We start from the raw sequence: 14,183 nt of genomic DNA on the forward strand, positions 1-14,183 counted from the left end.
TGCAGTGTCAATTGGCCCCCAGACCCTAATTCAGCAGAAACTTCAGTATAAACACTGGAAAAATCATTTTCTAACTTAACTCTAGACTAGTATTTTTCCGGTCTATGCTATTTACAGAGGCATGGTTTACGGAAAGTAAAAAGTAAAGTAAGCATTTTAAACCCTTTAACCCTTTAACCTTTAGTGCAGTTCTAGGAGAATCCGATTTTTTTTTTTAATTAATACAATTATCAGGGCTGCAACTTTGCAATGCAATGCAATATGCCCACTGGATACTCAATTGCTCTAGAAGACTCATCATACAGCATTAGCATTGTATCTTAGGAGTCAAAATATTCTTAATTTATCAATAAACTGCTTTAGATGTGTTTCATCCACTATCTAATACATAAAACACTTTTTTTTTTTTACAGTAGCCTATATTATCTGTTGGCAGCCACAAACTATTGCCTGATGGTAGCACCACCATTACATTTCTTAGATAAACTTACTTTTCGCGGCCTCGGACTTGAAAGCAGTGTCTGATGGGGACTGGAGTTTTTATTTGCAGAAACACACTCCCACCACGTGTTGCTGCTGCAGCCTGTGCTTGGGTGTGTCTGACATGAGAAACACCAAGTAGGCTACAGAGTAAATAGAGATTTAACATATATGCGGATAAACATTTAATGTAAAGACAGCTCACTCAAAAGCTTTGAAGAGCCTGAATGCTCTTTTGCTCACTCACTGGAACATGTCCAGGCCACAGTGCGGAACGGGGCAGGCTTTAGGACCATGGGGTGCAGGTCCAATGAAGGCAGCACAGGCAATATTATGGCTGGTTTACCTGAGCGTCAATGACGGATGATCTAAATGCCAGTCATCTAGGCCTACATGCAGCATATATATATGATACTGTCAGTAGATTAAAGTATAGCAATTCGTGTTTTTATCGCGATAGGTCACAGCCTAGTCGCGGGGTATTAGCTCATCTTTCAGCTGGTGATGGAGCACATCCGACTACCAAAGGTAACCGCGGATTCTGATTGCAGTGATTACAATTTCCACACTGTGCGACGGACACCTTTGGGTGCTGCTGAGACAACCTCTCCCGGCACGGTCACTCCCAGTAAGGGCAGTGTTTTAATTCAGACCCTTTAACCAAACACAGGCTGCATGATGGTTATCATAAGGGCGTGTACGTGTCTCGACGGCCACGTAGGCAGTAAAATTCCTCCTGCTGCTGTCAGTCACTGAGGTTTGATACTGGGTTTACATAACGGGGTGTTCTGCTGTATTAAATCTATGAATTCTCGTCCATCTGATGAAGATGAGGGTGTCTGATGCTGTTCTTCCTCTTCCCCCCCCCCTCCCCACTTCCTCTTCCTCCTCTAGGTGGAGAATGTCAGACTCACTGATAGAATCTCCCCCAGGAGGTCCAGTGTGGGCACGCTCTACCTGACAGCCACGCACACCATCTTTGTAGAGAATGAGACTGGGGTCCGCACAGAAACATGGGTAGGCAGCACCTGATGACACTGAGGAGACCAGGAATAAATCCCTGTAGAGTCACTTTATTCCCAAGTACAGTACATGTTCAGCAATATTTATTGATGGTTTTGGTACAGTGAGATTTTGACAACTTGCACAGTGGCACAATAACAACAAGTCCTCACATGCAGCAGAGTATTCATGATATATCCCAATTCAGTTCCTGTAGTTGGAATTGGAATTGGAATTGCACCGAGCTTGAAAGAAACAGAATTGGAACTGAATTGGAATGGCAGGAAACAGAAGTGAATTCCATTAAATTCCATGAAATTCCACTTCTAAGAGAGGTTGTCTGACTGCTAAACATTATAAATCAAACATTATGAATCAAATGAAAGACAGTTAAACAAATCAAATGCATTCAATCATACAATTGCATGTTATGCATCAAATACCACCTGAAAGGTACCTTTTAACATTTTATGATATTCAGTATTGATAATATATAGCACTACGCGTAATCTCAGATATGTGGTAAGAAAAAACAAAAAAAACGTGGAATTTCACAGAATTTAATTGAATTAAATTCAACTTCCTGAAATTCCAATTCAATCCCAAATCTCAAATTCTAATTCCAGTTCCTCAGTTGAATTGGAATTGATGAGTTCATTCATGGATTGACCCCAACCCTGACATGCAATATAAGACACAGTGTAATACATATAGTAGACATGTCACTTTATAAATATGCATCCATCACATAGTCACTGTGTGCATTCAGGCAACATGCTCTGCAGTATGTTTGCAGTGTAAAAAATGCCTGACAAAGACCAATAGAGGTCGAAACATTGCTGCTGCAATTAAAAACCTTTTTCTCTGTTATTCAATGTAAAAAATACCATAGCGTTTTAAAAGGTCTATGTTTATCTTCCTTTTATCCGATCAGGTGCTTCACAGTTTGGTGTGCAGTGTGGAGAAACAAGCCGCCACAGCCACAGGATGCGCTCTGCTCATTCACTGCAAGAACTTCCAGGTTCTTCATTTTGTCGTTCCTCAAGAGCGCGACTGCCACGATGTCCATGTGTCCTTACAGCGTCTGTCCCAGCCAGGTGAATTCCCACTGTGTTGAGGTGGCAGTGAATGATGCATTTGGATGATCTTGTGCAAATGTGGTTTGCATGTCCTATGCTCTTGCTGCACTTCTGTCACTCAGATTGGAATGCTTCTACTGGTCGAACTCTAGTAGTGAGCAGGTGTTGTGTCTTGCAGAGCGTTATGAGGAGCTGTATTGCTTCTCCTATAAGCCTAACATTGATAAGGAGGAGAGACGACAGGAGTGGGACTTCTTGGACCTCAAGGCTGATTACAGCAGAATGGGAATTCCAAACTCTCTCTGGAAACTCTCTTCTGTCAACCGAGACTACAAGGTCAGTATGCCGACCTCTAAGACTAATTGTGCTATTTCATCCTAATATGGACATTGCAATTGCTTATTTTTTTGTTCTATTGTTTTCACAGGTGAGTGACACCTACCCAGCAGACCTCTTTGTACCTAAATCAGCCGCACCCCCAATCATCGTCGGGAGCTCCAAATTCCGGAGCAGAGGCAGATTTCCTGCTCTGTCATACTACTGCAAAGAAAATCATGTAAGTTGATCAAGTATTAGGTTTATGTAACGTTGCCATGCATTCTTTTCTTGATTGTTTCTGCTAGCATATTGACAACTCATCTTGATTAAAGGGACATGAAAAGGGGCACAACTGGGAAAATCTTAACATTTCAATGGTCAGGGGAATTCTTGCTCCAAAATAGAGAGTATGGGTTGGAAGGTAAGTTTTGAAAGCCAGAAATCACAGCACCAGCCAAATTGTTGAGTCATTGGAATTGATCAACAACCATATCAGTTTCCTGCAGATATACAGTATTTTGGTCATTTTGTGCATGGGGCGGTAAAAATCTTACTTATTGACCCTTTAAACCCATTAAAACCAGATTACAACAATCTTTTGAAGCTTGAGAGTCATTAGTGAAATCAACATACATCTAATAAAGATGCTGAGCCTTAATTGACATAATTCAAATCCAAACACACCTTTTCACTGATGCACTATCTCTGTATTTGGCATATAGTTACCTCCGCCAAGGAGGTTATGTTTTCGGTGCCGTTTGTTTGTTTGTCTGTTAGCAGGATTACGGAAAAACTACTGGCCCGATTTTCATGAAACTTTGTGGAAGGGTGTAGCGTGGGCCAAGGAAGAACCCATTAAATGTTGGAGCGGATCCGGATCCGACTCACGAACAAGCAATAATAGCACGAACCTTGGCGGAGGTCTGCGCTCTCCGAGTGCCTTGCTAGTTTGCTTTGGTATGAGAGCAGTGTGACTTTGAACAAAGCCCCTGGTGACCTTGTGCTCAGCAGGTCTATTCTCTGCCTTCCTGACATGTCCGCCCTGTTGTCTGGCTCTTGTCTGAAATATAATATGATATTCAGGATGAATATGGTATGCAGATTTGGTAAAAGTTCAGATCCGGCTGCTGGTTCCATTCCAGTTCGGCTGGAGTTGGCCGGCACTGGGATTGATTTACTGATCCCGAGGTTATGGGTTCCCTTCTAATGAACAAATATTTTTTCATTGCTCTAATGTGTACAACAGCGGAAGTATAAGACAGTATGAAACTGTTTATGTGGAGAGAGAGAGAGATGTCTATTTTGTCATTAAATCAAAGAAGCCTGAATTACAACCAACTTCTATAACTTAACTGCAATGATTTATATTTGTGAAAGCCCTATAGCTAAGTCAGGAATAAGCCTAAACATTTATAATCCATCCTATTCATCCTTGATTGGACAGTTGGGAGTGCTTTATGTGTGTGAGGTCAGCTTCCCAGGGTTGAGGGTCCAGTGTGTGGAGCTCAGCTTGTACAAAGGGGTCCGCTCTGGTTCATGAGCCGCAGCGGAGAATCACACAACGGTCCCCGGCCCTTTCCCTTGTGGCTCCTAAATGGAAATATGAAATATGTGTAGTTGATTAATTTTAACATGCAAGTCCAGGAAAAAACACTGTGAAGTTGTACTGGCCCTGCCTCTCACATATTGGTGAACCTCACTTGAACCTCACTGCTTGCTTTTTTATTGTTCTCAATGTCTGTGCTAAGCAAAAATGCACTTTAAATTAACTTCATTTAACTATGTCAGTTCTCACTATAGACTACGGTGTGTCTTATATAAAGCCTGAGTCCCTCTCTCTTCCTCCCAGGCTGCCATCTGCCGCAGCAGCCAGCCACTGTCAGGTTTCAGCGCTCGCTGCCTGGAGGATGAGCAGATGCTGGAGGCCATCTTGAGGTCCAATCCCCGCAGTGACTTCATGTATGTGGTGGACACCCGGCCTAAGGTGAGCCCTTTGTGGCTAAGCAATGGCCTTTGAAAACACAAGTCTTACAGTACTATGCTGTATGTTCAGGTGGGCTTTATTTTCCATACAGCGTTTTGCCAGCTGGGTGTGCGCACAGCAAAAGCCCTGAAAACCTGACTCCACACTAGCTAAACAATGATCAATATTATGTAAAGAACATTTGGTTAAAACAAAGCCTTTTATTCTTTTGCTCTTGCACAGTTACTGTGGTATCAGTAGTGAATTAGCACAGATTGGTTTCTTTCAAACTTGTAACGGACTTCTCTGACAATAATCAAATGTCTTTCTAGTTGAATGCAATCGCAAACCGAGCTGCAGGAAAAGGCTATGAAAATGAAGACAACTACTCCAACATTAAATTTCAGTTCATCGGCATTGAGAACATCCATGTTATGAGGAACAGCCAGCAAAAAATGCTAGAAGGTAATTATCAAGTCATGCTAAATTTATCTCTCACGATCACTTTAGATTTATTCTTTGTAGAACCCATAGTAGTGCAGTCCTCACTGTGTCTGTAGCGCCGCACCATGTCAGTATTGCTGGAACAAATCGTATAGTTTCTGAGCTTGCCAAAACAGCACTTTCTGTTTATGTCCACTGCTTCTTCACGTTACTAAAGCTTAGCAGGAACCCACGCTGCCCCTGTGGCTTTCATATGCACTCATGCAGACTGCTCTGCAATCAGGCCTCAAATGAGCCCACAGGAGAATTTCTGGGTAATGTGCAGGGGTGCGCCTAGGAAGACTTTGAATCCATCTGGATTTTATTTCTGAGCTATTTTGGTTTCCCGGAGTGGACAATCCGGGACCTTATCCCCCAAAGAGAGACTGAGGGCGTGAGAATGATGTGATTTAGAGTATGAAAAGTTATAGCTGGTCTTAGTTGTGATAACTCCTTGCCCCCTGGCAGCACAAGGGAAATCTGCCTCTTTAAATGCTGGAGACAGTGCCTGTCCCTCAGAGATTTTCTCTCTCTCTCTCTCTCTCTCTCTCTCTCTCTCTCTATCTCTCACTCCTCCTCTCTCTCCCCCTTTCCACACTTCAATAAGATTTTGAAGACCCCCGCCCAGCAGGGTTAGCTCAAACAATTTTTCAATATTTTTTTTTAAGTGCAATATTTTCCCAGTAGGTACGCTCTCCTGAGTGTTATAAAACCAAAGGTTGACTGAACTCGTTCACCTGCTCATTCTCCCATCGGTGGCCACACAGCAGAGCCTTTCAGGTCACAGACTGTCACAGGTCAGCACACTGATGTGCTCCCAGGAAAACACACTTTGTCACATCTGTCGACTGACCTCCTGTCAACACCTTATCGAGTGAGGAGCGAACAGATGTTTTTGTACACGGTTATCTACAAGTGCGTGAATTATGAGTGTTTATATGACAACTTGTCCTCAGTAAATGAAATGTCAACCGTAGAGAAGCGGTTTCTCGACACTCTGCCCCTGAGTGAACTTGCAAATATTTATATTGAACCCTTAAGATAAAAAAAGTAATTCCATACATTCCATACTGTTTTACAAGAAAAACAAATGTAATGCATTAAGCTTTATTGTGCAGAAATACACTCACCAAGCACTTTATTAGGAACACCTGTACACCTGCTTATTCATGCAATTATCCATTCAGCCAATCATGTGGCAGCAGTGCAATGCATAAGATCATGCAGATACAGGTCAGCAGCTTCAGTTAATGTTCACATCAAGCATCAGAATGGGGAAAAAATGTGATCTCAGTGACTTTGACCGTGGCGTGGTGGTTGGTGCCAGACGGGCTGCTTTGAGTATTTCTGAAACTGCTGATCTCCTGGGATTTTCACACACAACAGTCTCTAGAGTTTACACAGAATGGTGCGAAAAACAAAAAACATCCAGTGAGCTGCGGTTCTGCGGACGGAAACGCCTTGTTGATGAGAGAGGTCAGAGGAGAATGGCCAGAATGGTTGGAGCTGACAGAAAGGCTGCAGTAACTCAGATGACCTCTTTACAACTGTGGTGAGCAGAAAAGCATCTCAGAATGCAACACAGCGAACCTTGAGGCAGATGTCACTTTGGTAGCCCGTTGACATTGAGCTGAAAGCTGATACCTACCCAATATAAGTAAGGTGTTCCTAATAAAGTGCTCGGTGAGTGTAGATGTGTATTTAATTACCTGCCTTGCCCATGTTATTCTCTTTGGTTATGGCTTTGTCACAAACGTATATTCTTAAATAACCAATGTCAACACTGACTGGGGACATGGCGAGGCTAAAGGGGGTCAGTTCTGACAAACAAGGTATCCTGGTGGTAACCCACATTTTCTCATGCCATGCACAAATTCCTCATAAATTCATTGCCTTGAAGGTTCATATTATTGTGAAAGGGAATGTGAGGTTTAATAAAGTCTAGTGATAAGGTATGCTCCATGTTTCCGGCCAGTGAGACAGCTGTGTTGTGGTTGTAGTGTGCGAGCTGCGTTCCCCCTCCATGTCTGACTTCCTGGAGGGTCTGGAGAGCTCAGGCTGGCTGAAGCACATCAAAGCTGTCATAGATGCTGGCATCTTCATCGCCAAGGTTAGTCTGGAAGTTAATCCCTGCTGTCTGCCTCACCACTGTACTCAATGTTGGCTTAGCTGTGTTTGTGTGTGTTTGTGTGTGTGTGTTTGTGTGTGAGTGTGTGTGTGTGTTTGTGTGTGTCGCATCTTGACGTGTGTGTGTGTGTGTGTGTTACAGATACAATGTTTGCATACGCTGGCTTTTTATGTGGACTAAGCCTTTACTATGTGTGCTTTTATTTTGTTGACATCAAGAGGCAAATTCAGGTCAGTCAGTCAGGTGTCAGATACATCACTCCTTACAGAAAATCTTTTTCTACAAATCATATCTGCTGTTTATTGAGCAGTATCTACTCAATAAAAAGAAGTAAACATTCTGCTATTGCAAAAATATTACCTTAACTATGACCCAATCACTCTAGCTCTCCAGATCACTCTACCTGGCCGGGTCATATCTGTTAATTGCTGTTGCTTTAAGCTCTTAAAATCCATTTCTCTCCCATATTTGGCATAAACTGTATCCCCTATGAAGCCCACTGCTTGCCCCCTTGATGTTATTCCTACAAAATTCCGTGACACAGTTGGTTCTGGTATTTTATCAATAATTAATAGCTCTCTGGTAACTGGTATTTTCCCATCGGCTTTTAAACATGCAGTGATTCAAGCCCTTCTTGAAAAAATCAAGTCTAGCTCCCTTGAATCCCAGCAACTTCAGAGTCAAGACAATATTTGTGAGGAATTCCAAACTGGTTTCCAAGCAATGCATAGTACAGATACCGCCCTCATTAAAGTAAACAACCTCCTTGTTAACAGCAGATTTGGGTGTCAGTGTGATTTTAATCCTCCTAGATCACAGTACAGCCTTTGTCGCTGTTGACCATGAAATTTTATTTGACCGCCTCAAATCCTGGGTCAGCATTGAGGACACGGCACTTAAGTTGTTTGGCTCCTACCTCTCTAATGGAACAGTCACTATTGGAAACTCTTCTTCAGCACACATTACCTGTGGAGTTCCTCAAGGCTCAATCTTAGGTCCCATCCTATTGTTGCCGTTAGGACCCCTAGGCTTTGGAGGCTACTTGCCTGAGGAGCTTAAGCTAGCACAATTGGTATCATGTTTTAAAAAAAAAAAAACTTGCCATGGATAACTAGCCAAACGTAGACAACGTAATGTCACGTCGAGATATTTCCAGCACAGCTACAATGGAGTTTAATAGGAGAAAACTTTTCAACTGTATAAAACATACTTACTATGGTTTTACGTTTTATCTTCATTTTGCTTTTTTTCACCTTTTGTTTTGATTTATTTGTGTGAAGCACTTTGTAACATTTGTTTTTAAAAGTGCTATATAAATAAAGTATATTATTATTATTATTATTACTATTATTATTTGTTATTATTATGATTGTTATTATTGTTATTATTATTAGTAGTAGTATTATTATTATTATTTTTATTAGAAATACTCAGCTACCAAAAGCTGGGACATTAGGGTCGCAATTCACAACCCTGACATGGACTGTGGCTGATATTTGCACTTTTACAATGTGTTTTTCAAATCTTATTTTGCTAGCTAACTGTTAGCTGCTTGCAAAACCCTGAATGTGCCATGGGACTGTACAGAACGTGTATTTGTTGTGTGTGTGCAGGCTGTTGCAGAGGAGGGTGTCAGTGTCCTGGTTCACTGTTCGGACGGTTGGGACCGTACTGCCCAGGTGTGTTCAGTGGCCTGTGTGCTGCTGGACCCCTACTACAGGACCCTCAAAGGACTCATGGTAGATACTGAATATTTGCATTTATTTATTTAAGTTAGTAGTTGATAGTGAGGAATTGCATCTTAAAAATAGTGCTGTGCTATACTCTAAAGTTTTCAGTTGTGTGAGTGGCACCTAGTTAATTTCACTTTAGGAACACTCCATGTCCCATCATTTTAAAGCAAGTTTCAAATTTCTCATGGGCATGGAAGCACGTTGATGTGGATACACTGTTCAATAACATTCTGATTGTAGTTGACAGAATACCATGGGAGGCTAATGAAGCTTTGTGATGATTATGGTGCTTGCTTCTTTGATAAGGATTTCCTCTGGTTGACTGAGGATCTGCCAAGAGGCAATTCATGAAAAGTAAATACAAGAAGAATAGAAAGGCTTTTGAGAATTGCCTTTAGGGCCGAAGAAAATCACCCCACACAGGGGGTGAGGAGGTTCAGCCTTTCTGCAAGGATTAGCTGTGTACCATGTCTCGCCCTCAAAAATCACATCTAGATAGAAAACTATAGTCCTCCTTATGTCTCAGTACATGAATGTCTTTTCCTGCACTTAGGTTCTCATTGAGAGAGACTGGGTCTCATTTGGACACAAGTTCTCTCACAGGTTTGACTCCAAATTATTATTTTCAAATACTACAGAATGGCATCTATAATGTAGATCTTTACATTTGATGCATCCTGTTGTACTCGCCTCTCTCCAGATGCAACCACCTGGATGGAGACCCTAAGGAGGTTTCTCCCGTCATGGATCAGTTCCTCGAATGTGTGTGGCAGCTGATGGAACAGTTCCCCTGTGCCTTTGAGTTCAACGAGAGGTTCCTCATCACCATTCACAGTCACATCTACTCATGCCAGTACGGCAACTTCATTGGCAACAACCAGCGAGAGAGGATAGAGCTGGGGTGAGACTTAAGCCTGTAGCCACCATCAGTTTCTTATCCTTTTCACAGCACAGACATCCGGTCAAAGTCATGGCTCTGAGAGAAGGAGATTGACCACTGAAGAGAAGTGGAAACCAGTAGTATATCACATTACTGGATTAGTACAAATGGAGATTACTCCACACTAGAGACAAAAACAAGCATGTTCTAAATCAGTTTCTTTCTCGCACATTTGCATTTTGAAAGTAAGGTTTCGTCAAAATCCAACTGAGAATGTCTTGTCCCTCTTTCTCTTCGTCTCTTTGTTCCTTGACTGTCATATGACATTCATGATGACTTTGGTTTTGACAGACTACGTGAGACGACCCACTCTTTGTGGATGTATCTGTGGAAGAACCGGACAGACTACATCAACCCCCTGTACAGGCCTGACCACAGCCAGACTCAAGGGGTTCTCCGGCCAGCTACTGCCCCCTACTGTTTTAAGTAGGTTCTCACAAACTACAGATCTACTAGTTACACTAATTTTTAATATTCTAAGTCTGAATTGAATATTATGCAGACAATACAAGTTGCCCTCCTTTGAGTATTATTAGACTGCATTGTAAAGAATGCGCATAATGTGTAAATGAAACGAAATATTGGGACGAGGGTTGATAAGTTCATTTCAGAGTCTAAGATCTCTTTCTTTGTAGATTCTGGAGAGCACTGTACAACCGTTTCGACAGAGGGATGCATCCTCGGCAGTCTGTAGAGGACTACCTGATGGCCATCCGAGACGAGACGCAGCAGCTAGAGGAGCAGCTGGCCTCACACAAAGAGGTAGAGCTTTATATTCATACGCCAACACTGCTTCCCATGAGTAAAAATGTGTGCTTCTGGTTTATCACTGTTGTATTCATGTCTGACTAAGCTTATCTTATCAATAGAAAATCGCTAAGCTGGAGAAGGAGCAGGGCTGGAGTGTTGCCCGGAAAGCGGCCACCTTGGATAAGAGCCCCACAGCGTGGGCTCCTAACTCTGGCAACAGCCTGGCTCTGGCCAACACTCCTCAGGACTACGCCGGGAGCTTCATCACCAGCAGCCCCTGTCAGCAGAAAGCACCAGAGAGCAGCCTGATCATCCTGCCCCAGGACCTGAGCCAGACCTCCGACCCCAACCTCTCCAACAATAGTGACCCGGAGTCTGGCATCGCAGACCTCAGTTGCCGTTCGCCCCTCAGCGAGGACAGTACCAGGGATCCAGACTCTGACGAGGCTGCCTACTCTGCTGCCTGAGTAAATGTAGCATTTGGTGGAGGGCATAGCAGCTTCCAGCCGTCCAGAGGGCCTTTGAACAATGACTATATTTACATGCACAGAGTAACCCGGCTATTGGCTATACTCCAGTTAAGTCTTATTCGGGTTAAGCCGTTTACTTGCACCTTTGATGCCCTGTCTTGGACTATCCCTGTTGCCATGAATAAGCCAGTTAACAGTTGTTAACTGTAGCCGACTGCGGTCACTTCTAATACAGGTGAAAGAAATGCTGATCCTAATAGAAATAGCAATAGTAAATATTGCTCGCCGCCATGTTTTTTGTTGACATCAAAATGTACCCATAACGTTTTGCACAGATGGTGCAAAACCAAAATGAAAGGAGTATGATTTTTCCATGTCACACTAACCTGTTAAATATCGGAGTAAGCCACGCATCTTTTGTTGAATCAGAGTTTGAGCTTAATCAGGTTATTTTAACCAAGTTATGGCATTTATTTGTGTCAGACCAAACCGGGTTGCTCCAGTAACCGGGTTAAGAACAGAATTCTCCGCACATGTAAACATAGCCAATGTGTGAACTGACTGATCAAATTGATGATGAGCCACAGTGTGCGTGCGTGCATGTGTGTATATTTTAAGCAGGCTTGCTTTTTATTTCATGTCGTGCTAAAAGCTATTTGTGGTTTTTCATATGCTTCATTTATTCATTAGGCCTGTACAACATGAATTACATTTTGTTTTCAAGGCTTGTAAAGGGAATTATTTAGCAGTACTGTAACTTACTTGCTGGCTACAGACAGGCGGTTTGGGTTCAGCACTTCACCTCAGTCTGGCTTGAACCACCAGCAACATGTGACCCCGTTCTATCCAACCACTTGAAAAATATCCAATTCAAATGGAAAAACAGGGGTATTTCAACACCAAAGGAAATATTACAAAATATCAACAATGATATTAACTCACTGCTCTAAACTCACTTCACACACAACCATGTTTTCTGAGTCATTGCATCACTGTAACCAATGGTCTGTGGCCTTATGGCTGGCACTTTCTGTTCACTTGGCTATTTCAACTTGGCAGTGTAAACCAAGATACTATATCATGTGATACTGACCATGTTACAATGTATAATTTTGAAATTTGTCTGTAGACTACGTAACTAGACTGTTTGATAAGACTACTTTATAATTGTTCTGGTACATTTCACTCAATATTATATCAAACACCAAATTTTTAATTGCAACATTCATGACCAAACCAAATTCATACCAAAGGGAATCCATGGTCTACTGGTATAATTGTGCATGCTGTAAATAATAGAACTACTGTATGCTTAACCAGCAGACTAGAGCATGTGAAGACACAAATATACTGTTGCTTAGGGCAGCAGATCATTCATTGTCTCTCTGAGTATCTGTGCCATCTCTCTCTCTCTCTCTCTCTCTCTCTCTCTCTCTCTCTCTCTCTCTCTCTCTCTCTCTCTCTCTCTCTCTCTCTCTGCAGAACAATCAAAGGCACTGAGGCTGTAACAGAAGATATTGCACTGTGCTCCCTGTAATAGAACTGTGTGCATTAGGCCTATGACAATATTCCAAACTGATAATGCACAGATCATTAAGCAACGCATGTTATGGTATTTTTGTACTGTGGCACATTTCTTTTGACTACTGTTATCCTGCTGTATTTGCATGTTGTTTAAGTAGCATCAAAAAGGTCTAATGTCACATCATAAAGGATTTTGGCCATGTAGCCTACTGTATGTCTGAAAGAAAGAGCTTTGTGTGACTGGGTTTACTTGTTCTAGTGGACCAAAAGCCAAATTTGTCAAGCTGATCTAAATGCAACATTCTGTAAATTGTGTAGGTGAAATAAATAAATATATATTATTGTCATTATCATATTATTATTCTAATAATTCTTCTAATAATAGGAGGTTATTCTTGCCTGACCTTTGATATTATCATCCAGTGTTTGTATAGCCAATCCAGGCACCACAGTCAGCATTTTCCTTTGCAATTCTGCTTTACAGTCCAAAACTCATATGGGTGCTTGGCCAGTGGGATGCACAATCTAACATTGTTGAAGCTGACCAATGCATTTTAGAGGTTGAAAGCTGTAGGGCTAAAACACAATTATTTCCTTCTGTTTCTCAGGGCATCACATGCCATATTCAGGTCAATCATCAACGCTTCGCAGATGCCTCTAGAGGGCGTCTTTGGCGCACCGCCACAAAATAAAAAGTTGATCTGTGTATAGAAATTGATCGAAATCGATCTCTAATATCCCTAATGTGCACATCACGTCGTGTCTGTCAGTAGACCAGCAGCATTGCACTCAATCCAACAGAGCCTCCCATTGTGAAAACGAAAGTGAAACTTAAAATTACACAATTTGCTCCAAATTCGCATGTGAACTTATTAACAGTATTTGTAAACAGTAACTTGATAACACATCTTCTACTGCCCTACAAACTTAAATGGTAGGTAAAGTTATTACTTTTTGGTATTTAACCGGGTGTGGCAATGCTTAGTGCATCATTGAATTGAATTGAACATGCGCCTTGGGCCTGTACAGGATCTGTGCTTCCATACGATTCTGCATGCAACAAAAGTTAAACTTTGCCAAATGATATTTGATGTCATAAAACAGAATGAGCTGAATTGGCCAGGTTGGAGCACTATAATTAAATGTGCAACCTACACCAATTAGCCTACAGCAAAACGTAAGGTAGGCTACTGACTGATAAAAGTACTAGAACTAGATTTAATGACATTGTCAACCAGGTTCAGAAATATCAGTTGTAAGCAGCAAGGTGACATAGAGAGCAGAGAGACTGATGTATCTGGGTTCAAGCCCCT

The 14,183-nt window shown here is 41.9% G+C and overlaps 1 protein-coding gene across 1 annotated transcript; it reads left to right on the forward strand.

Moving 5' to 3' along the window:
* The first annotated feature begins 975 nt into the window (after positions 1–975).
* mtmr7a (myotubularin related protein 7a) lies at positions 976–13,185 on the forward strand. The gene is made up of 14 exons (XM_071923879.2): positions 976–1,008; positions 1,375–1,497; positions 2,417–2,579; positions 2,740–2,897; positions 2,989–3,117; positions 4,729–4,863; positions 5,175–5,307; positions 7,326–7,435; positions 9,067–9,192; positions 9,740–9,789; positions 9,887–10,087; positions 10,418–10,552; positions 10,762–10,888; positions 10,996–13,185. Exons 1-14 carry the CDS (start codon positions 985–987, stop codon positions 11,341–11,343), a joined length of 1,962 nt encoding a protein of 653 aa, XP_071779980.2. The 5' UTR covers positions 976–984; the 3' UTR covers positions 11,344–13,185.
* Positions 13,186–14,183: the final 998 nt, after the last annotated feature.

This window comes from Centroberyx gerrardi, chromosome 16 (assembly GCF_048128805.1).
Source record: "Centroberyx gerrardi isolate f3 chromosome 16, fCenGer3.hap1.cur.20231027, whole genome shotgun sequence".
Lineage (NCBI taxonomy): Eukaryota > Metazoa > Chordata > Actinopteri > Beryciformes > Berycidae > Centroberyx > Centroberyx gerrardi.